The sequence below is a fragment of the Oxyura jamaicensis genome, chromosome 14 (assembly GCF_011077185.1).
Source record: "Oxyura jamaicensis isolate SHBP4307 breed ruddy duck chromosome 14, BPBGC_Ojam_1.0, whole genome shotgun sequence".
NCBI lineage: Eukaryota > Metazoa > Chordata > Aves > Anseriformes > Anatidae > Oxyura > Oxyura jamaicensis.
Window position 1 is genome coordinate 15,604,159 of NC_048906.1, and position 23,585 is coordinate 15,627,743.

Below are 23,585 nucleotides of genomic sequence, written 5' to 3' on the forward strand. Positions count from 1 at the left end.
AGGTTCACTAGCCCCATGGAGGCACCACAACATCAGTCAACACTGTGGCGAATCCCCTCATCCCCAATGTCAACATCCAGGACAGCTATAGAGCCCTCCCAAACCTGGGCAAGGCTCACTCTTGCTCCCAGGGGACATCCTTTACATGCCAAAGGAGCCACTTAATAAATGCTCAGGAGTGACGGATCTCCAGTGTCCTACAAGAAGGCAAGATCTTGAGTTAACAGTTTTGAGGGAAAATTACAGAATGAAGCAGCATCCAAGGGTTCGTTCTGAAGTGATGATGCTCCATTTGTCACTCCTTAAGTGGAGAAAGTGACCTTGTGCAGATCACAGACAGTGTGTGGACCGTACTTACCAGGGATGCTGGAGATGCAGAGCACATGAGCATTGCAGACAGTGAACTGGTCCACTACTGTGCCAGGCTGATTGGCATCAATGATTACAACTTTACTTGTTGACAGTGTACTGGTGAGAATCCAGACACGACTGGATGTGGCATCCATTTCATGGAACTCCTTTGCCTTCAGGAGAGCAAACACAGGCAGAATCAGTGCTCCTCTCAGATCAGACTGAGCATATTATTACTTGGCAAAATTTGTGTATGCAAAGACCACAATACCAGCTCCAAAGACCCATCCCTAGCTGGTGCAGATAAACAATATGAGCAACATAAATTACCTTCACATTGCTGCACCCATATCTGGAACGGTGACCGAAAGCCTGTCTGGCTCCCTAGGGCCAGGGAAATTTGGCCATTAATTTATCTTCTGAGATATCTGACTAATATCACTGACCACTCACTTTGGACAGAGTACCATGAAGCTGGGACTCAAACTATCAGCTTAAGCATGCTGATCACAGAAAGACTATACAACAGCAGTGTGAGACAGCTGTGAACAACTCCACAAACCAGGAAGGATAAAATGCTGTATTATCTGTAAATGTATCTGTATTCTCAAGAATGGCTTGGTTCTTAAAAAAAAAAAAAAAAAAAAAAAAAAAAAAAAAAACACAAACCACCACAATACTAAAAAACAGAGCCAGAATATATCTCAAGAGCTTCAACTTCTGAACCAACTGAACTTACGGACCTTACTATGTCTATACTTTTCTTAAAGCTTTTTGATGATGTCGGTTTTTTTGTTTAAGTTTACAGTGATGAGGACTCCATAGTCTTCCTAGCAATCTTGTCAGTCCTTAACTGTCCTCATTATTAACATTTTTTTTTCAAAAATTCCAAATGTTTCAAAAGCTGAAGTTGGAAAGTTCTATCCTGGATAATTTAGCCCAAATTACACAGAGTTCCTGACAGAACCATACCACAAACCTTCCCCCACAAGAAAATGTCTCAGAAATACTGCAACAGTAGTGACAGTAGAAATGACTTCGCTATATATGTAGTAAGTATAATACAAAGGTACTGAGAAGAGAGGACATGTAAGAGATGGAATGAGAAAGAACACTGGAGAAAAAAAAGTCAATTCTTTTCTGACCTTTTTCTTTTCAGGAGAGGTATGGTTACTTTTATTGTTCTCGCACTCCACTTCCCGATCACAAGTGAGGGGATCACGTCCAGGATCCAGTTTCTGCCCATTCCCAGACTCCTGCTCCAAAGGTCTCCATCCCATGAGATTGACTCCAGCTGCACACCACAGCTAAACAGAAACAGAAATGCGAAGCAGACAGTGTAAACATACCAAACTACTAAAACATTTAGGTAGAAACAATAGATCTTGTTGATTTCTACTAGAGGACATAGTCACACTTCATGTAGGTAAGAAAAGGGACCTCTGCAATCTAGCAAAAATCACCAAGTTTTTAAACAGATGTATCAAACATATGAAGGAAATAAAAATAATAAATCAGGTACGTAACTGAAAGATGTCTTCTGAAACGTCCTCAGTTTTTCTGAGCATGGCATTCCTAAGTGATTTTAGCACAGCAAGATGGAAGCTGCTACTAGTCTGGGGTACAATACGAAGCATTATACTCAACCAAAACTGGCAGTGACTGCACACCCAGTGCACTTCTGATCCTCAGTCCTCCTCCCACCCTTGTACTCTTCTGTCTCCTCACATATCCCTTAGCCCAAAATCAGTGCTTGTCTGATCTTAGAGACCTATTCAAGGAACTAAGCCAGCAAAAATTGTCCTAAAATCATCATAAAAGAAATATACTGAACAGAATATTATCTAAAGATCACTTCAACCTTCTAAAAACAATTAAGAGAGTTAAAAATTTTCTTACAACTTAAATATCACAATGAAGTCTAAAATCAGCACTAAATTTTGGTGAAGTTAATGGTAGACTGCTTAGTTAGAAACAACTAGTTACAGCACATAAATGTCCTACCTGCAGAGAGAGGATCACTTATTCTCAACTGCAGTTCTACTGAAAATATTCTAGTACTGATTGTGGTGGTTTTATCCTGCTAGGAAGCTAAACTCCACCACAACCACTCTCTCACTCCCCCTCCTCAAAGTAAAAGGGGGAAAAAATATGATGGAAAGGGCTCAGAGGCTGAGATAAGGACAGGGAGATCACTCGCCAATTACTGTCATGGGCAGAAGAGACTCAGTGGAGGGAGATGAATATAATTTATTGCCTATCACTAACAAACTAGAACAGTGAGAAACTAAAAGCAAACTGAAACCACTTTACCCCATCCATGCTTGGCCCTGGCCAGCAGCGGTTCCCTGTTGGAGCTGGCTGAAACTGGCTCATATAACACGGGGCAGCTTCTGGGCTCCGCTCCCTGCAGCCCCCCTGCTCCCAAACACTTGCCATGTAAACCCAATGTATTGACAGACACAGCTTCACAAAAATCTTCTCTAGCTAGTTTAAGCCTTTTAACTGTTAACTGTATTCCCGGTCAAGAGTGGAACCCAAAGGAAGGATGATGAAATGTGTGATCCCCACTCTGCTGTAGAACACATCTGCCCCTGAGCCTTAAGGAGTCTTAATAAAAGCTTTAAATAGTATAAGGAGTCTGTCCCTAAGGACTCTTAATAGAAGCTTTAAATAGTATAAGATGTTGCTATTATGATGTATGCCTCAAAAAAAGCAAAACCTGTACGACAGACATGGGAGCTGGTATCCAGAATCAGCTGAGAATTATGTATGAGTGGTACTTTTTCCTACATACACTAGAAGCCAGCATTCCAAAAGAGGAAGCAGAAGGTAAGATTTGGAATGAACAAAAAGTGCAGAGTGTTGTAAAAACTGTGTATTTAGCAACCAAGTTCTGTTTATTCCAAGTCCACTTCTGGACTGCAATTGTGTGCAGAGGCAACATACCTTCATAGTTGGATCCTTCTCTACTAGTGGGCGACAATACACAGGCACAGGGACATTTTTCATGCGATTATCTTCCTGACCACCATTGGGGCTCAGCTGTGGGGAAGAGGAAATGGAAAGACAGTACCAAGGCATAACCACTAGGCTACGGCAACCGCAGCGTAACCAATATGGCAAAAACAAACTTCTTAGCCTCATGGGTGCGTGCCAATAGCAGTTGGTGTTTCATCTGACATCTTGCATGAAAAAGTCCCTACAGGGATGGGCACTTGAGAGACTGTTTCTCTCACCATGATATGGTGCACCATGTCTGGTCAGCTGAGGTGATCCGCTGCACTGGTGACAAAGGGCTGTTAAAGGACACTCCCTGTGCAGAAGTGTGCAGAAGCCAGAACACTGGCATTCTCTTCCACCATGTTCTGGAACTCCTCCACTTTCAAGCCACACTACAAAACTCCTTTTTAGATGATCTTTGACCAGAGTTAATGGAGCCGCAGGCCAACAAATGAGGCTGGTGACATTTTACTTTGTGTTACTGCTGGGGAGAGAATGGGGTGCAAACTGCACTACGTTTGTTTTTTTATACTAAACTAGTAGAGTTCTCATGGCGTAAATGAAATATCTGATGTTGAATTCCAATTATAATAATGAAGGAAATAAAAACAAGGACTGGGCTCTGGACAAAGACTGATTGCTTTTGTTTTAGACTAGGCTCTTTCAGCACCTTCACAAAGGAGAATGCTCCCCTGCTGACTGCAGTGGAAATGCAGAAAAGATTACTTTATTCAGTGCCTGCAATTATATCACACGGAAAAGACACGCACTTAATACCGCTAACTGGAGGTATTTAACAACTATGGCTAAAGTTACCAGTGGGAGAGTTAGGTCTTCACTGGTATAACTCAAAGACAGCGTCTACTTCCCCTCAGCCTCTTTGGGGCGTAGTATCTACCTGTTTGTACTTGGCAGGGAGACTCCAGCCACAGGCCTGCAATCGCCCATCATCATTCCGCACGTGCTCCCGGACCTGGCGGTACTGCTCCCGCTTCTGTTCACGACGTGCTGAGGATGTACAGTCACTGAGGAGAGAAGCAACAGCATTACCTTACAGCCTGTGGTTAAAAACACAGGCAGGAGGTTAAGGGACTTTGTCATCATGGGGAGAGTAAACTCAGACAAAAGAGTTTAAGAATACAAAGCAGCAAAAATCCATCTTTGCACAAGGAGAAAAGGAGATGCAGGAAATGAAAGATAAAAACTCTCTTATGAAGCAGACATAGGCAATCCTAATCTCTAATTCCCTGTTACCCAAATGATGTGGCAGGCCAAATGATATCCACTTCAACCTTCCAAGAGCCCTTCAGAAACAGAATCAACCTTCCATGTGACCATCTATGAGATAGCAACTTTTGCCTAGCTGCTACAGTTTCTTTATCTAAGGTCTCCATGAGGTAGGCATTTTGAGTTCTTCTTTATTATAGTCAACTATTTATTTTTCTGACCATTTTAAAGCTTTCACTGCTGACAAGGAAAATATGCACTAATTACTGTTGAAACTGCATCTTTCAACACAATGAAGCCAGCTGTGGCACAAGTAAGATGAAAAATTGATCCGTGAGCTCTTAGGATACAATTTAACATAAAAAATGCTGATTTAATATCTATCTCTCAATAGGTTTTTAAAGAATCACTCCAAGGTATGAACAACATCAGAAAAAAATTCAAGCCAAAACAAAAACACCTCCACACACATGTAATGACACGTAATGATACTTAAAACAAAACCCCTAAACCATATACTTCACAAATTATATTTAAATTATTATACCTAAAATAAAATTTTAAAATAAACCAAACCCCTAAAAGAAAACACTCTCCAGCACATGCTTCTTCCCCTGCGGAGAGGATGAGAAAACAAACAGCTTCTGACAGCTGTTAGACACACCATTTCATGCAGTTTTGAAATGCCTGAGACACCACACGCAATGGTTACGCTATGGTAACTAGATAAGAACAGAAGAAAGGCAGTGGGTAACTATAAAATACGAATTTAGCCTTCTATTTTTTTTTTTCTAAAGAAAAACCTGTGTACTCATGATTTATTGCCTTTCCAGCACACACCTGACATTGCAGAAGTTATACTACTTCACCATCACATTCTCCAAATCCTTCCACAAAAACATAGCACCTACAGACTACAGAACCTTGTAGCTGTAGAACACAGACACTCTGAAGTCAAGTAAAGCACAGAATAGTTTTCCCCTTCATATCAGAGACATAAAGATAAGAAAACTCTGCTCTTTTTCAGCATACTTAAAATTAAAATCAAATATTGTATCACAAATGTGATGTTGAGAGAACTTTTGTCTTCACCTGAAGTCTCTGTCAACAGGGTTGGTCAAGACACTCTCCCAGCACTGCCAAACTACCACAAAAGTCCTACTTCATTCTTTCACACAGTCTGCAAGCACGAGGACAGAACCAGGGTTGAGGCTGACGTCAAAGCCAACAGCGGTCCCTGCTGAGATGAACCAAAAAAGGCCTAGGAAGCCATAGGAGCCATACTAAAGTTGCTGCCAGTTTGCTAAGCTTATCCATGTAGTACAGTAACCCATGAGTGAAAGATCAGAGTGCTAAATACATGAAACATCTTAACAGCACAGAAACTATTTTTCAGTGGAAAATAGAAGAAGCACCTCTTCTTTCTAAGAAAAGGTGCTGTCTGGGAGAGCTCTGGGGGAACCAGGCTTGGGGCACAGCATGTGACTCACTCTTCAGGGAAGAACTCCAGGGTGCGGCTGCCAGAGGAGATCTGGCACATGGTGTGACTGCGACGCTGGCTGAACCCTGCTGTCGTTGGAGACTTGTAGTGGATGTTCACAGATGGGTAGGTCCTCTTTGCTGGTGGGGGACTTGAAGAGGAACTGAACAGACGGCTGAAGCTAGGGACAGGAAAAGGCCAACAAATATTAGAAAAGGAGCCTGGGAACACAACATAGCAGAGATTCACAACAGGGAAAGTACAATGCGTGCTAACAAGGTAGGTGCTTTAAGGTACTTTAAGCCCTTCATGAAAACTGCACTTTTAGCTTCCAAAACCAAAGTCCTTCTGAAAACACCCCTTTAATCAAACTGATTCTGCATGTACTTAAGTTTCCATCCCAGGGGAATCATAAGCCCTTCCAGCTTGTAAAACAAAATTACAGGGATGTTCAGATCTGATTTTAATTTCACTAAGGACAAAGGAATCACTTGAAGGCAAAAGGGTTCAGCTAAGAATAATTCTAGTTGACATCAACATCAGAGGAACAATCTGTTAAGATATTGTATGAAGCAGAAATGACAACGCTTGCCCTTTTCTTACTCTTACACAGACCAAAGAACTTACAACTGCCAGATGGTAGACTTCTTCTTTTCCTGGACGGATGGATGCTCACGGGAAGCTCTAAGGATAAATACAACAGAATCAAGTTAATTTCAGAATCTTTTGCCCAATTTTCTGCCAACCAGCAGGCCACTTCCATTACGGAAACCATGCCAAAACTCAGAACTCATTCTAGAAACTTTCTAACAATGTTTAAAACACAGAGGAATTGACATTCAGTCATTTTTATAAAAGCACACCCAGCTACTTTATATTTCAATACCAATATTAAGTGTGTTCAATTCAATGATTTATCATAGAATCATACAACATTTTGGGTTGGAAGAAACCTTAAAGATCATCTAGTTCCAACCTCCCTCCAATGCCATCCACCAGATCAGGTTGCCTAAGGCCTTGTCCAACCTGGTCTTGAATACCTCCAAGGATGGGACATCGACGACTTCTCTGGGCAACTTCCTTTATTAACTCCCTTCAACAGTATCACTGCCATGGTATTAGTCTGGTAATTACAAACCCCAGCATCACATTCATTTTAAGCTATTGCCAAAGGAATTAATTAATTAGAAGTAACCCTGTTCCCTATAGCTTCTAGCTTAATTAGCACACAAGAAACTAGCAAGACAAACAACTGCCCGGTATCTCCAAATAACAGTGGCAACTCTTTGATTTGCAGCCCACGTTCAGGAATATGAGAGAAAGAATCAGGTTATTAGGACAGAAGAATTTACCGTTTGGAAAACTTTCAGAACTTTCTCGCATACCCTGGTAAGAGCTTCAAGACTAAAAGTTCGAAGTCCAGCATGGCCAGGTTTTGTCCTAAATGGGAATGTTCACCAATATCCAGCCTCACCTGATCATCTCTGTCCACCTGACAGCCTCCTGGAGCTCCATCAATCTCTCTTTGTATTGATTGCGCTCCATCAGAACCCTTGCCATTTCTACGCGGGTGAAGCGACGTCGCTGAGCTATGGGAATGTTGTCCTGCAGAGGGGAGGAGCACTGCTTCAGCCAACAAAAGATGGAAGGGGATTGATGTTAGTATAGGGCAAGTCAGGAGAGGGAAACAAATACTTGTTAGTGCTCTTCCTTGTTTGCTTGATTACCCCCTGCCTTTCCCATTTCAGGTGCTAATTCTAGACAAGTGATCTCCGAACCATGGCTCATGGACCTCTGGGTGTTCTGAAAACCCATAGAAAGTAGAATTAGAATCATCACCAAATTGAAAGCCCTACCCAAGGACTATTGTCATTAATGTGTTTTGGTAATCTGCAAGGGATTTTGAGAACTGACAGTGGTCCATTGGTCCATAAAGTTCGGAAAACAAGGATTTAGTGAAAAAGATTCAGTAGCAAATTCAGTTACAAGCAGCAGGGAACATCAGGTTATGTTCTCTTTCCCTTCACAAGGGCTAGGAAGAAGGCATTTTGTTAGTACACACTGATAAAGGCACAGGGCACAAGGAATTAAAGAAAGGCCTTTTCCTCTTTGGTGACACAATTTAGCCTTCCAGCGAAGGCATATGTCACTCTGGGTTAGAAGGCAACAGCAAAGAGATTCTAAATGCCTCTTCTGGGGAGTGGAAAATGAGAATAAGACAACTAAACTGGGTAAAATATCTGCCCCAAAAGAAATTCTAACAATTTTGGGAACTCTTTACTAGAAGTGGCACTGGGTTGTGTCTAAACCGTGGCAACTCCCAATCACAGCTTGGTTGATGCAGTACTGCAGAGAGCTGCACTAACACAAACTAACCAAGTCCCTCCTCAGCCTCCCTGGACTTGGAATAAACCTATATGGCCAGTCAAATCAAGAATTATATACATGAAGAGGAATTTTACAAACTTCATCTCATTAAAAAAAATAAACAAACCTCCTGTCAGCTCATAATAAATAGAATCCAGTTCTCTTCAGCGTTTCACAAGAACAACTTGAAAACTTTACTACCTACCTAAATTATCAACAGACTAATTTCATCCCAGTTAAGTCAGGGGAGTTAGGCTGAAATTAAACTTTGTTCAATAACCTCTTGGACAGGAAGAAAATGGTAATACTGAAGTGTATCTAATTTCCTGTCCTAGCAAGGAGACCATTACAGGGGATTTCTCTCACCCTCTGGTTTGCTTCTTTTTTGGCTACAGTGGAGTTTGCTGAAAAGCCTCTATCTCAGCCAAAACAGACAGCTAAAGAGCTGTCATGAGCCTTCTCTGCCTGTAGGCTGAAATAGGCAGTACTGGCTTATATATACAAAATAATGAGGAAAAACAATGCTGCAAGACTGGAGATTACAGAACTGTTAAAAGAAGACAGCTGCCTATAAAACCCAAGTTTCACTGCACAAAATCCTCATAGTTTACAGCTTCCTTGCCAACATGAGATAAGGTCTTCTCAAGAAGGCTGACTGTCACAAGACCCTGTGAGAAAATACTCGTCTGTCATTCAAAAGTGATGAAAACCAGAGGGTGCTGAGTAGGGCACTGCTCAAAACTGTTCTTCTGAAAGCACACTGTGCACTTTATTGTCACTGTGTCAGCTGTTCATCTTTGCCAAACTACAGTTTGCAAGTTGTATGCAAAGGTAATCTCATGGCAACAACCTGCAGTTCGCCAGCTTTGCCCTCATTGTTAACAGATCAGTCTGCATCTTGGGTATCACATATGAATACAGAAGTACATAAACCCCCTTTCCCCACAGGCATTTTAGTAATGTAATATACCAATTCTGTACAGAGATAGCTGCTTACATCCTCCACCTCCTCTTTGGGTTCTCGTCGTGCAACAATTGCTTCAGATTTCACTCTAGGAAACAGAAAGAAATGCATCAAACCAGAAGTAATACTGTGACTACAACTGGTGGGCTCTCTATGAGGTGTTTTGGGGAAAGAATCATCTATTCACAATGAGAAATCATTTGGAGGGAGAACTGGATGCATCACAAGGCACCCATTATGAGATGCTTCTCTGATACGATTCCTCCCTCTTGCAGCTTGTTACTCTGAGCAGCTCCATTGACATCAGCCCCTTTCTTTGGAACACTTGATTTAAGCACCAAGCCCCAAAACACTGACCACCAGAAAAGAACTGTCAATTGCTATTTCCGAGCCATAATCTATATTCAAATGTTTGATGAGATCTTAATCATGTAAAACTGAGCCATTATCAACAGATAATGCTAGCTTAAGCTCGTCTAGGCTGCTTCTCTTTTCAGTGCAGAGAAAAAGCCTCTAATATGAAGATCATTTTGCCATAATGGTAAAGAACACCAAATACATGTTAATAAACTATTTAAAGTATTCATCTGAATGTTTTACATTTCTCTAAGCCCCATACTGAGGTTCAGTCCCATTCGAATTACAAGAACTTCTATTAGCAAGAAAGACAGTGCAGAAATGCCATCTTATCTCCTAAAAGAAGCACACCGGACAGTTAAAAGTCCATGCCCATACTGCATAATATATTACATACATTATGAGAGATTCAAAAAGGCATTTTCAAAAAATCAGATCTACTTTCACTGCTAGTGAGACTACCTTCACTTCAGACATTTTGAAGAGACTGGTCTGTGTTATTCTTAGTGACTTTGTGCTCAAATTACAAAATAACAGAGGTAACCTTCCAGATTCCAGATGCAAACTAAGCACTGTCCACTGAATCTGAGATACCACAGTGCTGATAGTACAGCTAGTTAAAATGTAATTATGTATCTTAGAGCCCCATGGGGCATGCATAGTCTTATGGATATGAAATCTTCACAGGCTTTGCTAGGCATTCAGGCTGAGGTGGAAAATTAGAAATGGGATATCTCCAAATGCTACCTGCATAGGGCTCTAAAATCTCTTCTCCCTCTTCTTACTCTTAACTTGAACATTGAAACAATTAAATACTGACATTTAATCATTGTGGGAATCTGCATGAGCTCTTTCATTAAATTATTGGGTATTCATCCCTCTCAGAACTGTCTTGGCCACTGCCAGCATCAAACTTTTAAGTTTCCTTCAAAACAACTGTTTCAGAAATTCCTTTTTTTAAAAAAAGTTGCAAATTGAAATTATGAACGCTTTATTTTGGGGCGCCTACACGTGCAATCACTGCGATGGAATCCTAATGTTGGGGAGAAAATTCTGCAGGTTTTCTAAGATTCAATCATCTATTTCAAACCAATAAAAACCAATCTAAAAACATTAGAAATAGCTCAGCCACATACCATAAACCTTGAAATGCTCTGTAAAGTACGTTTGAATTCCAATACTAACATCCATGAGGGATAAAACTAAACAGTAAAACTAAAAGAGCAGGTAGATTTACCTCTACCTGAGGATAGAGCTCAGCTTCTCCCAGCTCCCTGGGGCAGCAGTGAATCACTCACCTTTTCAGCTCTTCCTCCAACTCTTTGACTCTGGTTTCCATTTTGGCTTTGGCCTGCTTTGTTGCCTCAAGTTCTCCCTTCAGCACCTCTTGCTCTCCAGACAGCTGGTCCACCTTGGCAATCAAATCATTCTTCACAACGTTCAAAGCATTTCTTAAAGGTGTGAAAGGAACAATAAGCAAAAATGCCCCAAAACAGCAGCCATCCATAAGACAGACTTGAAACTAAACTCACAGGCACTACAAGGAGAGTTGAAATGAGCACACTGAAATAACTCAGTCAGGCTGTAAGTCAGGAAAAAGCACATTTTGGCAACAAAGAGGTGCAGAAGAAAACAGAAGTCACTATAGCTGGTCATAATGAGGTTTGTCTAGTCCTGCGTTCTGACTGACATCAGGTGCTCCACGAAAGATGACAGAATAATGCAGAAAGAACATATAGGGTAACTTAACAGCTGCAGGAGGTTCACGTCTATTTTAATGGGATTAAGATTCAAAAAATGCCTTTCAGAACTTATATTATCTGTAATTGTTGATATTTGTGGATGAAGGTGACAAACATAAGCATTTCTAATCAGTTCTGAAATATCTTAAAATCTTTAAAATTAGCAGCTTCCCACCATAATTATTCAACTATCACCCTTAGGATTTCTTTGTCTTCCTCTCCCCTGTTGCTTAGCTTCTTTACTATCTAGTTTGCCAACCTTTCACACAGGATAAGCCAATTACATTGTCTAGCTCTTTTTTATCAACTATTAAACCTCTGAAATCACAGAATCACAGAATAGTCTAGGTTGGAAGAGACCTCCAAGATCACCGAGTCCAACCTCTGACCTAACACTAACAAGTCCTCCACTAAACCATATCCTTCTCAACAGTAGGAAAATTTTCTTTTGAAATAACCAAACCTTGCAAATAATAACTTTAAAATTGCAATATCCTCACAGAGGCCCAGACCCATTTAGATTCCCACTGAAGTTAATGAAATGCTTGCCACTGATTTCACAGGTGGAATCAGACCCTACAGGCACATGTCCAGACACATTACCCAAGTGCCTGCAAGAAAGCAAACAGCTAGGAAAGTCACTCAGAAGAGGAATCACTCTTCTGCAATTCAAGATACAAGTATTCAAGAGAGCCTGCTAGATAAACAAGCAAGCCCCAGCGAGGCTGGAGTTCTTGCCAAGACCTACTTCAGGATGATAACTCATTTATAACCAGGTGGGCAGTTCAGAGCATGCAACAGTTCCTTACTTGGTCTCCAGTAGCTGTGAGTTTTCCAACAGCAAATTCCCCACTTCTTTGCCCATTCCTGAAAAAAAGAAAGAAAGAAAGAAAAATGGTCAGGCAGTTTTCATCTGCTCTCCTAGAAATACGAAGCTTGTATGGCACTGACTGACTCAGACTTGAGGAAGATCATTTGTTTTTGTTAGGCTTCCCTACAGGTCTATGTCCTGCTACGGAGAGTGGAGTGCCTCTTGGTGGAAGACCATGCAGCACAAGCAAAGTCACCCACATGTCCTTCAGCTAACAGCAAAAATACACACCTAGCTTTTTACCTCAACTTTAACAGAATCCCTAGAGAAGGACAGAGCAGAGACCTTCACTAGTACTAGTTAGGGGAAATTAAGTCAATAGCTGTATTGTACAACCATGAGCTATTACAAACATTTCAATGTTCACTCATACAGGAAAAAGCTAGAAGCTCATGGGTTCCTCAGAGCACAGCAGAACACTGTCCAAACTGCTGGCCAGATCTGCACAGTGGTGCTCTTCTTTCTGTCTTAGTTAAGTCAAATATCCTGCTTCCCAGAACAGATTTGAGATCATGGATGCGGCCAGTCTGATACACATGAAAGGCTTCCCATTATCAACCTTCCACCACTACACTTTTAAGAGGACTTTAGATTGTCCACTGCTCCACTAGTTAACAGCTCTCCCATAGGTGTTTACAATTTGGAGTCTCAGGCCCAGCACTTAAGGACCAAATCCAAGAAAGCACCTAGATCAGATGCACTGCATTTCCACTGGGGCACAAATGTACGATAGCTGCAATGTGCAGGTTAGGTTCCAAGGACTTTGAAAAGTCTGCAGCTAAGAGCAAAGATTGAATTCAGTATTTTGTAAAACCAAACGGAAAAGAATTTAGGGACCAAAACCATAACCTGACTGTTCACTGCTGCCGGGATCTTGCCAAATTCCAGGATCAGCTTCTATTTTACAATGGGAAACAGAGGCTACCCGAGCATATAGGACACAAAGACCTCTTCCTTTCAAGAGACAGTTATTTCTCAACACAAGTCCTAGAGCATTAAGAGGTATCACAACAATCAGTGTTTGTGCTGAAGTGCTCCTTGTTCAGCCCTCTGAACTACCTCTTCCTTTCCAGTAAAGACATCAGCATTTTTCACAACTGTTATTTGCTCATTAATATTTACAATAAAAGAAAAACAACACAAACTTTAAGTAAATGGAAGTTAGAGAAACATGGTAGCATACAAGAAGTGAGAACACATCACAACACCCCAACAAACAGAGCCTCTTCCCACAGTTAGATGGGATGAATTTATGATGGCAAAAGCAAAATCCCAGCAGGAATGAGTAAAAAGCAGCATTTTTTATTGTTTTATTTTTTAAATCAGTGGACAGATAATTAATCACTTTGATGTTTCAGGCAATGTGTTCTTTGGATAGCGTGTCAAGCAATATTGCAAACAAAATGTGACACGAGGTAACTGCATTGTGAACTGAAGTACATTTTTGGTTTGGTACGGTGAGTAAGGTATAGCCTTTTCTTTCAAGACATTTATGTTGTTCAGAAAATCCAGAGGTCACCAGATATAGACAACATTTATTAAATGTTTCTCTTGTTCCTTTTAGTAAATGATCAAACAAATATTTAGCCAGTAAGACATTAAAATGGCACAAGGATGTTATGGGTGCTGAGGAAAGTGTTCCTCCTTGTGTTTGGTGGGGTTTTTGGACTAACTGTTTTCCTTCTCTTCATGAGTTAGTTATCACTCCCTGGGTCTATCACGGGGAGAGAAAGGAATTCTGGTGAAGAGGGTGAGCTATTATCAGAGAACTGAAGTCATACTGTGCCCCAGCCATCAGTGCCTTCACAACTACCTACTTTGTGTGACACAGTCACAGCCTGATGATGCTCTAACCAGGGAGAGGTGTGAGGGGCTTGTCTTGCAATAAAGAAATGGGTGAAGCCATCCCACAGCCACAGAGTGGATACTATGAGATAATTTCATGCAGGCTGTAATGAGAAAGCCTTACTCAATGGGAAAAAAAACACACCACTGTGGAGTGACAAAAAGGAGAAGTCTTTACTCCTTTGTGATGTGGAAAAAAGGGGAGAGCCATTCCACATTCTGCAATTCTTAGAGTCAGGCAAGTAGTGTGAAGCATCAAAGTGGGTAATCAACCACATCAGGAAAAAGAAGAAAAACCTCAAATCAACACTGCGGACCAGCTGCGTCCTGCTTCTTGGAGAGGTGATACCATCATCACAAAAAAAAAAAAAGCAAGGGAATGTAAGACATATGGAGAGATGTTGGGTGAATGGAAGAAATGTAAAAATAAAAATACAGTTAAAAAAAAAAAGAAGAAAAAAAGAAAAAAGGCCTTCGCCTTACCAAAGAAATCATCCCGTACTATGAGAGCCATCCCATACGAGAAAGGGAACAGAAAGATATGGGGACAAAGGGAGGAAAGGAAGAGAAAAAAGCAGCCATTAAATACGAATCTGTAAACAGCAAACAGAGCAGCTCATCAGCACGTGTAAACCTTTGTGGTGCCAGTATAAGTGATGCTGAATATAAACTAGTCTACACCTTGTTCTTCTGCAGCCTAGCCTAAGCAGTTTTACACTTAAGATTTTAGGACAAGCTCAACATGAGCTCATCTTTTTCTTCCATCTTCATCATTTCCCCTGGACTAAACATGTTCAGGTTTCCCATCTCCACGACAGAGGTAATTCAACAGACATTACAAATAGGGTGAAGGAAGGATAGGGGCAGGAGGAAAAAAAAAGGGAGGAGGGATATCAAAGCTCTTATGTGGCCTTTTTGACAGGCCCAAACCCACTTTGTTACTGATAAATTCTAACTCAACTTCAGTGTGAGGCTTTCTGAGGAGAATAAAAAGAAAAGTGGCTTACAGTAATAGAGTAAAAACAGTAAAAGAGTAAAAAATAGAGTAAAAATATTTCATACTAAAAGAAATCACAGAATCACAGAATATCCCGAGTTGGAAGGGACCCATAAGGATCATCAAGTCCAACTCCTCACACCACACAGGTCTACCCAAAATTTTAGACCATGTGACTAAGTGCACAGGCCAATTGCTTCTTGAATTCAGGCAGGCTTGGTGCAGTGACTACTTCCCTGGGGAGCCTGTTCCAGTGTGCAACCACCCTCTCGGTGAAGCCATCCTTCCTTTTGTAACCTTACAGACCCAACATCAAGAGGTGTTGTGCAGAGGAACGTGACAGCTCAACACTGCACAGTATTTTGTGTTGAGCGTTCATAAGTCACCTGCCTTTATTATAGGGAAACTTCATTCAGTTTGTACTGAAATCAAGAGAGATCCCCTTGACTTCATCTGAAATTGTATCAGGGCCCAAATGCATTTTATGGAAAGGTGACAATTCTGCAAGTCTAGGGCCTGCTGACCTCCTGATGACAAGAGCATGGCCCTAATGCAGCAAACCTTCGTTACAAAAATAAAAAAGACAGAGATATCACTTCAAACTCCTACCAGGATGACAAAGCTTAAAAAAAAAAAAAAAAAAAGACAGGCTCTGATTCAAAAAGGCATTTTCAAAAAATCAGATCTACTTCCACTGCTGGTGAGATTACTGCTAGTGAGCAGCCTTCATGCAAGCAGAGGGACTCCTCACAGCCTTGTTCACTTGAAGAAAAGCAGGAAACAAACTTCTGTACCCACTTGAGCTCTGCTCAGAGCACAGCACTCATGCAGAAAAAAGGCACTTTGCACCCTGAAAAAAGGGAAGGTACAGCAGAGTTTTCTGAAGACCTTGAGAGACAGGCCAGTGTAATATAGTGGAGCAAACCTGCAGAAAGCCACACCAGAAAAAAGCCACACCAAAACGCAGCAGGCATGTGAGCACAAAGCCGGGGTGTCCTACTGTCCAGGGACCTGTCAGTGCAAGGAACCAAGCAAGGCAAAGGTGGGAGAAAGTCTGCGAAGCCAACCGTGATTGGACAAGAGCAGGGGAGTATCACACGTGTATACCATGTCATTCAGTCTCAACACGGAAAAAAGAAACAAGAAAGGAAACTGAGTGGAGGAGAGATACACACCTGAGAACTCCCCTATGGGCCATGTCCAGCGAAGCACAGAGAGACAAGGGAAAAAAGGAAGTGAAAAAATGATCAATCACTGACTGAAACCAACAAAAGAAAAATTTTGTTTTAAAAAAAAATTGACAATGATTCAGCCATTTCCACGTCAAAAGGCATGAAATAGTAAGGACAGGACCTGCCATGTCTGTAGATGGCATGACTCTACATACAGGACAAAAAAACTAAGGGAAGATAACCCAAGGTACAACTGCAACTACATGCCTTAGCTACCCGCAGTTTTATAGGCATGAATCTCAGGCAATCACATCTTGAACTGGGTAAACTTTTATTTTTTCTCTAATGTAGTAGTAAATGCAGAACAGCTATTTTCCACTGCCTTCTCCTTTCCCCTCCCCTTGCAATACATCTCTTTTTAGCAACCAGATTTGCTGAAATTAATGTGCACTTCAGTGATGCATCAGTGTGCAAAAGACAATCAGTTACATTGCAGAACACCTTTTTTCCCCCCAGTGCAGTGCAAGGACTTGGTTTGATAATCTCAACTTTTGTTTAAAAAAACATATTACTGGTAAGCTTACATATATATATATATATAACTGAATTTCCGTCTTCACCTCAAAATCCCTGTTATTTGAAGTGAGGTTTTAATCTCCAAAGCACAGTCGGAGTCCTAAAACTGAAAGGACTTCACACAGCCCACAACTGAACCACTAGTCCTCCTCCACATCCAGAGTCTCTTGGGACAGTGAAGAGCAAGGGAAGGGTAGATGAGAAAAGAGTGAGCCCACCCAGGATTGGTAGCAAAGAACAAGCAACTAACAAGTGAGGAGGGAGGCAAACAGCCAACTAGGTGGTGGCAGCGTTCCTAAGGCTGCAGTGAGAAAGAAGGGAATTAGGTCAACAATTACCACTGCTAAATAATTGTTCTTGTTCCATGTATTTCTCCAGAATATACCCTATACAAACTAGTGTGTGTACAACGGTATTAGAACATGGGGAAAAAAGCAGGTTTTATATTCCAAAAGTGCAATGAGGAGTGCTGCTTTTGTACAAAGGGATGCTGGTAGCTTAGAAGACATTCAGAAGGAAAGAGTGAGATTTTCCACTGAAGAAACAGACCCAGCTATTGTTCAAGGGTAATTTTTCCAAGATCATTCTACTCTGAGGTCCTCTTTAATGAGATTTCTCTTTCTTTAAGAAAGTGAGTCCAAAAGGAAAGAATATTCTTGAAGGCTGATTTCCAAGCTTTGAGAAAGACTAGAGGAAGAATGAAGTTTTCACTTTTGGTAAGCTTTATTTACACTTAATTTTCTAAATAAGACCCAGAAAGAAAGAAACATTTTGGATTGTGGATCGTGTTTCTTTTATCATGTCCATATAGCACAATTTCATCTGTGGCTCTTCAGGCAAAAAGTTACAGAAAAGGAAACAATTTACCTAACAAGAATGGCAAATTTTTGTATAATGTTTGTTAGTACCGAGATCTAGACTTTGTCCTCCAACTTTGAGACATTCTTAGTGCTTTCTACAGTGAAAAGACAAAAAAAAAGTGCTTAAATCTCATTTCTAAGTCAGAGAAATACAGCCTCTCAGATCTCTCTGCCTTCCTTCCTTTATACAATCCTAGCAGCACGTCTGATGTCTGTTCATTTCGAAGAACACTTCCATGTGAGCAAAGCTGGTAGCCAGAACTCAACAAAAGGAGTAATTAGATTGACATTTCTGTCACGAAACTCACTCGGCGAACTGATTTCATCGTGTATCACCCCCCAGGTCTGGAAAGGAACTGGATGAAGCCTTCCTATTCTGCTAGCATGCCATGCTATCAGCTACAAGAGTTTTGCTGCTCTGCAGAAAAAACTACTCCTAATAACAGCATTATCCAGGAAACAAACCTTCATTTTTGTGCTTAATGAAGAGAGAACAAGAAATTTCTATTTCCTAAGCAAAAGGAATGTGAATATTAAGCAATCTTTTTCTTTTTTTTCTTTTCCCCCATGCATTTGGTAAGGTGAAAAAGGACAAACTTTAGAATCACAGATATATTTGGGTTGGAAGGGTCCTTAAAGATCATCTAGTTCCAACCCCTGTGCCATGGGCAGGGACAGCATCCACTAGACCAGGCTGCTGCAAGCCATATGCAACTTGGTCTTGAGCTCTTCCAGGGATGGGGCAACTACAGCTCCTCTGGACAACCTGTTCTAGTGCCTGTCCACACTGAGTAAATAATTCCTTTCTATGGAATAACATTATTCTTAAATTTAAAAATTAGATCTTATTGATGGTTCAGATTTTAGGTGGAAACAAATCTGATCTTCACAAGCCATACGTACACAGGCAGTGTTCAAAGTTTCTGCACGCTTTTTATTATACAAGTGTTAACTGCCAAATATGACCCAAGATCCAGAATCAGTCACTGATCTTCAGGCAGTCTGATTACTGGAAGAGATGAAGCACCTTTGACTAACTGGAACTGTAGTGATATAACTAGCATGGTCTCCAATTGGGCAACTAAAAACTTTGGCCCTTTGAAAACAGCCGCCTGTATTTCTCACTGATCACTGGGTTCAGGATGCCAAATGCGGAGTGGATTACCAGAAGACAAATTTCCTGAAGTAGGAAGCAGGTTGTCCCAGGCAGTTCATACAGTTAGTCATTTTCCTGAATAATATCTCTTGAAAGCTGACACTCCCTCGAGGCCACAGCCATTTCAGGGAGAGGTAGAAAGCAGCAGATGGCACAGAGGATATACGTGATTTAGTGGAAGATAGCCATGTAACAGACTATACACTCTTCTAGATAAGGAAGCACCTGAGGACCATGATAAAGTATATGGGAAATGGCTAGATTCTGAGCATTTTTAATGCTTTGACCCTGCTATGAAGAGAGTTCCCAGTAATGCATGCAGGCTATTAATCAAAATTCATCCCACAGTAGGCAGATGGGATGACAGTCACATGTCGTTGCTACTGTCATCTTCAGTCTGAGCAGGAGTGCTAGCCCTTCTGCAATGACTGCTAACATCCAGGTTACTCTCAAACCTAGAACTTCCTTCTAAATTCTAATTTTTAAATTGCCTGCACATGTTGGCTCCAATTCCAGGCAGCAAAAAAACAGTACTTTCATCTTGACTCTCCTGTAGATTTTTTTCTTCTGCCAATTTTGTGTTGAGTGGTCAAACAATAAATGTCTTAAGACTTCAGGCAATGGTCATCACTCTAAGCACAAGAGCTATCTTGCATGCTGCAGGGCTTACACCATGCTTCTAAAAAAATAAAAATCTGTCTATATCAAACAGCTATTGCAAGAGTTCTGATGAGAGCCTGGATCTCATTTTTAAATTCCAGTCACACATTTGCCTATAACAGTACCATTTTCAGAGATTTTGTCTTAGATAAAGCAAGAAGTGCTATGCTAACCTAACTTTTCAGTCTTCAGTCCACTTCTTCATAGTTAAGTCTACAGTGAATAGGCTAAAATTGATCCTCTCTGCAGAAACATCTCTTTCAGAGGGTCATGATACAAGATTCATTCAAAGGTGATACAAATATACCCCATTTAAGTCTTACAAAGATGTGCTGCTGGAATTCTGTGACATGATTCAACTGATTCTGTTCTAGATATATATCCAAAAGTTCTTTGATAAAAACTGTTTTTTCCAGAAGCAAAGTTGTAAGATTATCCAAACACTCTGGTCAGTAACTACCAGGAAGATAACGTTCACTTTCAGATCAGATCTCTTGCTGTTCAATGCATAAATGACATCCTGTAGGAGTCCTCATGTCTCTTAAGTCTCCTTAAGAGAAACAGCAAAAGTGAAAGTGAGCTAAACTGGTATAAACTTTGTCAGGTGCTTGCGTTGTCTGGGTATTCAAAGACCATTCATATCTTCCTGATTCAGAAAAATATTCAGAAGGAATTAAGAGCATGCTTAAAATTTGTCATGACTTAAGGTCTACACACTCAGCATCCAACACCAGAAAGTACGACAAGGGCTCAGACTGCTACCTGAGACAGAGCTGTTTCTCCAACTGCCTCAAAGTCCCAGTCAATAGAATATATATAGAATATAATAGAATACACAATATAACCTGACTTCAGATATTAAAACCTCCTTCAAAATTAGCCTAAATATGAATTAAAATTTCTCTTAGATTGACTATAAAAGGGTAAAAACTGGAATACAGACCATGATGTTTTCATATTAAACTAAACCGTTCCTTTAAATTTCAAAAATTTAACAAAAGGAGTTAATTTCTTACGTATTTCAAAGAAAACCTTTATACCAAGTGAAGTTGTTAGTGTACAAGTGTACAAGATTATTGAAGTGAAAATTTGGGGGAGGAAGTGGAAGGAGAAAATTTTCTCTCCAAACTGTTCATGTGGGAGAATCCTATGGAGAAAAAACTTACCTAAAGACAAACTAAATAAAAGTTACTTAGAAATTAACTTAAATTGTTGGGTAAGCATTACTGTACTACAGGTACATATTTCAGTCACAGTATGTCCCAAATTCCATGCTGTTTTTTAAGGGAGAAACATCCAAGTTCCGGGAAAAAAAAGAGAATTTAAATGCTTCTAGAAGCTCAATAGAATTGTCATTGTATCAGAGAAAACAGAACGGTTCTAACAAGTTTTTACCTAGCAGGTCTGCTCCTTCATCAACATCCCCGATAACCTCGGACCCTGCTGTGGAAAGTTCATGATACAGAGAGTCCGTGTTGATGCCGAACGCTTTGTTCACAATCCCCTGTGTTGGGCTGTTGTTGGAAGAAGAAAAAGCAGGGACACTTGTTACTTGGCAACATTTGAGCTATCATGTAACTCTCTGAAATACTGAGCATTACAGAACATTGAAGTCAAAACTCTGAGAGTACGTTCTGCCTGTTCACCATAGGCTGACGCAGGGAAATTAGTAAGTAAAGAAAAAAAACATTTTATTTCCTATATCAAGTGTAAGTACCTATCACGCACAGCCTCAAAGCTTGCCTGGTAGATTCCTTTTTACATCCTAAGAGTTGATGACAACTCGGTATCTCACAGAAACCTTCCAATTCACAGCAACTCCCAGTTCTGACTTTTAACACTGTACAATGATTCCCACACTCCTATCAACTTCAAAGCAACCTTCAAAGCAGGTAAGATAAGCAGGTCAGATAAGGACTCAGATGCTGAAAACAGCAATGGTCTTCTTTTTTCTTTGCCAACTAGTAAGTGAAATCAGCCTGAAGACTAGTTTCTTATTTGGGTTCTAAGTGAACAAATACTTCTTCCTATGTCAGCAAAATGTATTTCATTAAAGGTAAATCAAAGTTAATGTTATCTAATCACATCTTTCCACATCTTACTGTCTTCTCTACCAAGAACCTTCTCATATTCTTTGACAATCTCACGGCTTAAACAGAATACAACTGTTGCAGAAAGACACAGTAAGGAGGAGTGAGGCATCCTCCAGGACTGTCAGTGCTTACTGCAAAAAATGGGATTCAAGTGGGTATAGACACTTCTAAGTGTCCTGCCTTGTACAAGGGGAATCAGCCAATATGAAGTGAGGCTGTGCAATTTTTCCAGCAGTCTAACATAAAGGTCAGTACCAGTGGATGTTAGCTCAAGTCATGTGGCTTTGTTCTTAGCTAAATCAAGTCTCTGTGATCAAACATGGAGATTACAAATGTGTTGTGTTAGCTGTCTGATATTTGAGAGGTAAAGCGCATTGCAGATAAAAGGAAAAAAACAGAATTTTTAATTACAGAGCTACCCAGGAATCTGAGAACACCGAGGAACTACAAAGTTGATGCAGTCTAACAGACAGTACAAGTGAAAAGAAGCAAACAGCATTCAAGGTCTAACTTGAAGACATAATTCGGCTTCAGCACTCCACTTGCTGAAGCAATACATCTCTCAAAAGGATTCTGTTTTTAAAGCAGCAAGCATGCTGTTCAGCAGCTCCAGAGTTATCTTGTGTCTCCTGTGGTTTTCTGCCTCTCTATGTGGATCAAAGATCAATCTGCATGAAGAGCTTCCAGTACAGCAACACTCTCCACTCCTTTCTTTTCTTCATGTTCAAACCAATTATCAATCTGATCACATCAGTCACTTTTACTTTCCTCACACAGAGCTGTTTTGGCTACCTAGATTCCTCCGGCTGCTGACCCTAGAAATTGTCCATGTACCCTACGTATTGTAAGGGGAAGTTAACTGTGTTTCACAGGTGAGAAAGGCATGTGTTATTGCTGCTCACATGCACTCTTAGAGGACTAGAAGAGGGTGCTCAACAAGTGCAATCCAGTCCAGATTTGGTCTGTGAGAAAAATTTGTCTTAACTTTGTCAGGGTATTATTTTCTGCATACCTGCAAGAGCTGGGGGGTTATTTTTGCGGGTGTCCTGCTGAATTACCCACTGGACCAGGGTAAAATTAATGAACTCCATAAAATTAATCTCTAGACCTTCATAAAAATGAATCAAGGAACCTAGACTAGTAATTCTAGGTTAATGACATCTCACAGAAACGTGGTGCCAAAATTAACAGCCTTTAGGGAGCCCCCACTGAGCACAGAAAGGGTGCTAAACAGGAAGGATATCAGCATAGTAGTTTGGTAAAAGTTCACTATTTCAGAGGACTCTGTAAAGGTCCTGAGTGCACTGATGGTCCAAAACTCCTCTGACTAGCCTCACCTTAGACCTGAACACAGCCACCTTCTGTCCACTAGTCCAAGGGCTCCCTTTAAGCTCAGACCCGTGTCTACTGTCCTTATCTAACCTATGCTATATGTAGGTGTACTTGTCTTCAGTCCTGTGTCCTGCTGCTCCTGGGTATCACCTGCACCTAATTCATCCCCTTCCTTTGTAGGGGGCTGCTTATGAAGCCCGTTACCAGTGCCCTGCTCTGCTCTCCCTGCTCCAATTCTGCAGGACTGCACCACAGTCACTGCCCTGCTGGGGTCACTCTTGCTTGTCCTCCCTCACAGACCAGACCTGCTCCTCTTCCAACACTTAAAAAAAAAAAACAAAAAAAAAAACTGAAAAAGTCCTGAGATTTTAAAACTGAATTCAGATCTAATCTCATTAGATGAATGCATCTTTTTCCTCACCTTGAAAACTTAAGCTTATGGCCCCTTTGCCTGTTTAAATGTTTTGTTGCTATGTTTCTCTGAGCTCCCTGATCCTGCAAGGCAAACTAACTCATCTCAAACAAACCTCAT

At 40.8% G+C, this 23,585-nt stretch overlaps 1 protein-coding gene across 1 annotated transcript in view; it reads right to left on the minus strand.

Annotated features, from left to right (window-relative positions):
• MAPK8IP3 (mitogen-activated protein kinase 8 interacting protein 3) overlaps positions 1-23,585 on the minus strand; it is a 58,668-nt gene that overhangs the window by 14,573 nt on the left and 20,510 nt on the right. The window contains exons 7-19 of the mRNA XM_035339825.1: positions 21,024-21,142; positions 16,380-16,391; positions 14,691-14,708; positions 12,301-12,358; positions 11,048-11,200; positions 9,399-9,480; positions 7,536-7,666; positions 6,689-6,745; positions 6,072-6,242; positions 4,253-4,379; positions 3,301-3,396; positions 1,497-1,658; positions 359-524 (exon numbers count right to left, since the gene is read on the minus strand). Coding sequence (XP_035195716.1) covers positions 359-524; positions 1,497-1,658; positions 3,301-3,396; positions 4,253-4,379; positions 6,072-6,242; positions 6,689-6,745; positions 7,536-7,666; positions 9,399-9,480; positions 11,048-11,200; positions 12,301-12,358; positions 14,691-14,708; positions 16,380-16,391; positions 21,024-21,142 — 1,352 coding nt within the window. The remainder of the gene's footprint in view (positions 1-358; positions 525-1,496; positions 1,659-3,300; positions 3,397-4,252; positions 4,380-6,071; positions 6,243-6,688; positions 6,746-7,535; positions 7,667-9,398; positions 9,481-11,047; positions 11,201-12,300; positions 12,359-14,690; positions 14,709-16,379; positions 16,392-21,023; positions 21,143-23,585) is intronic.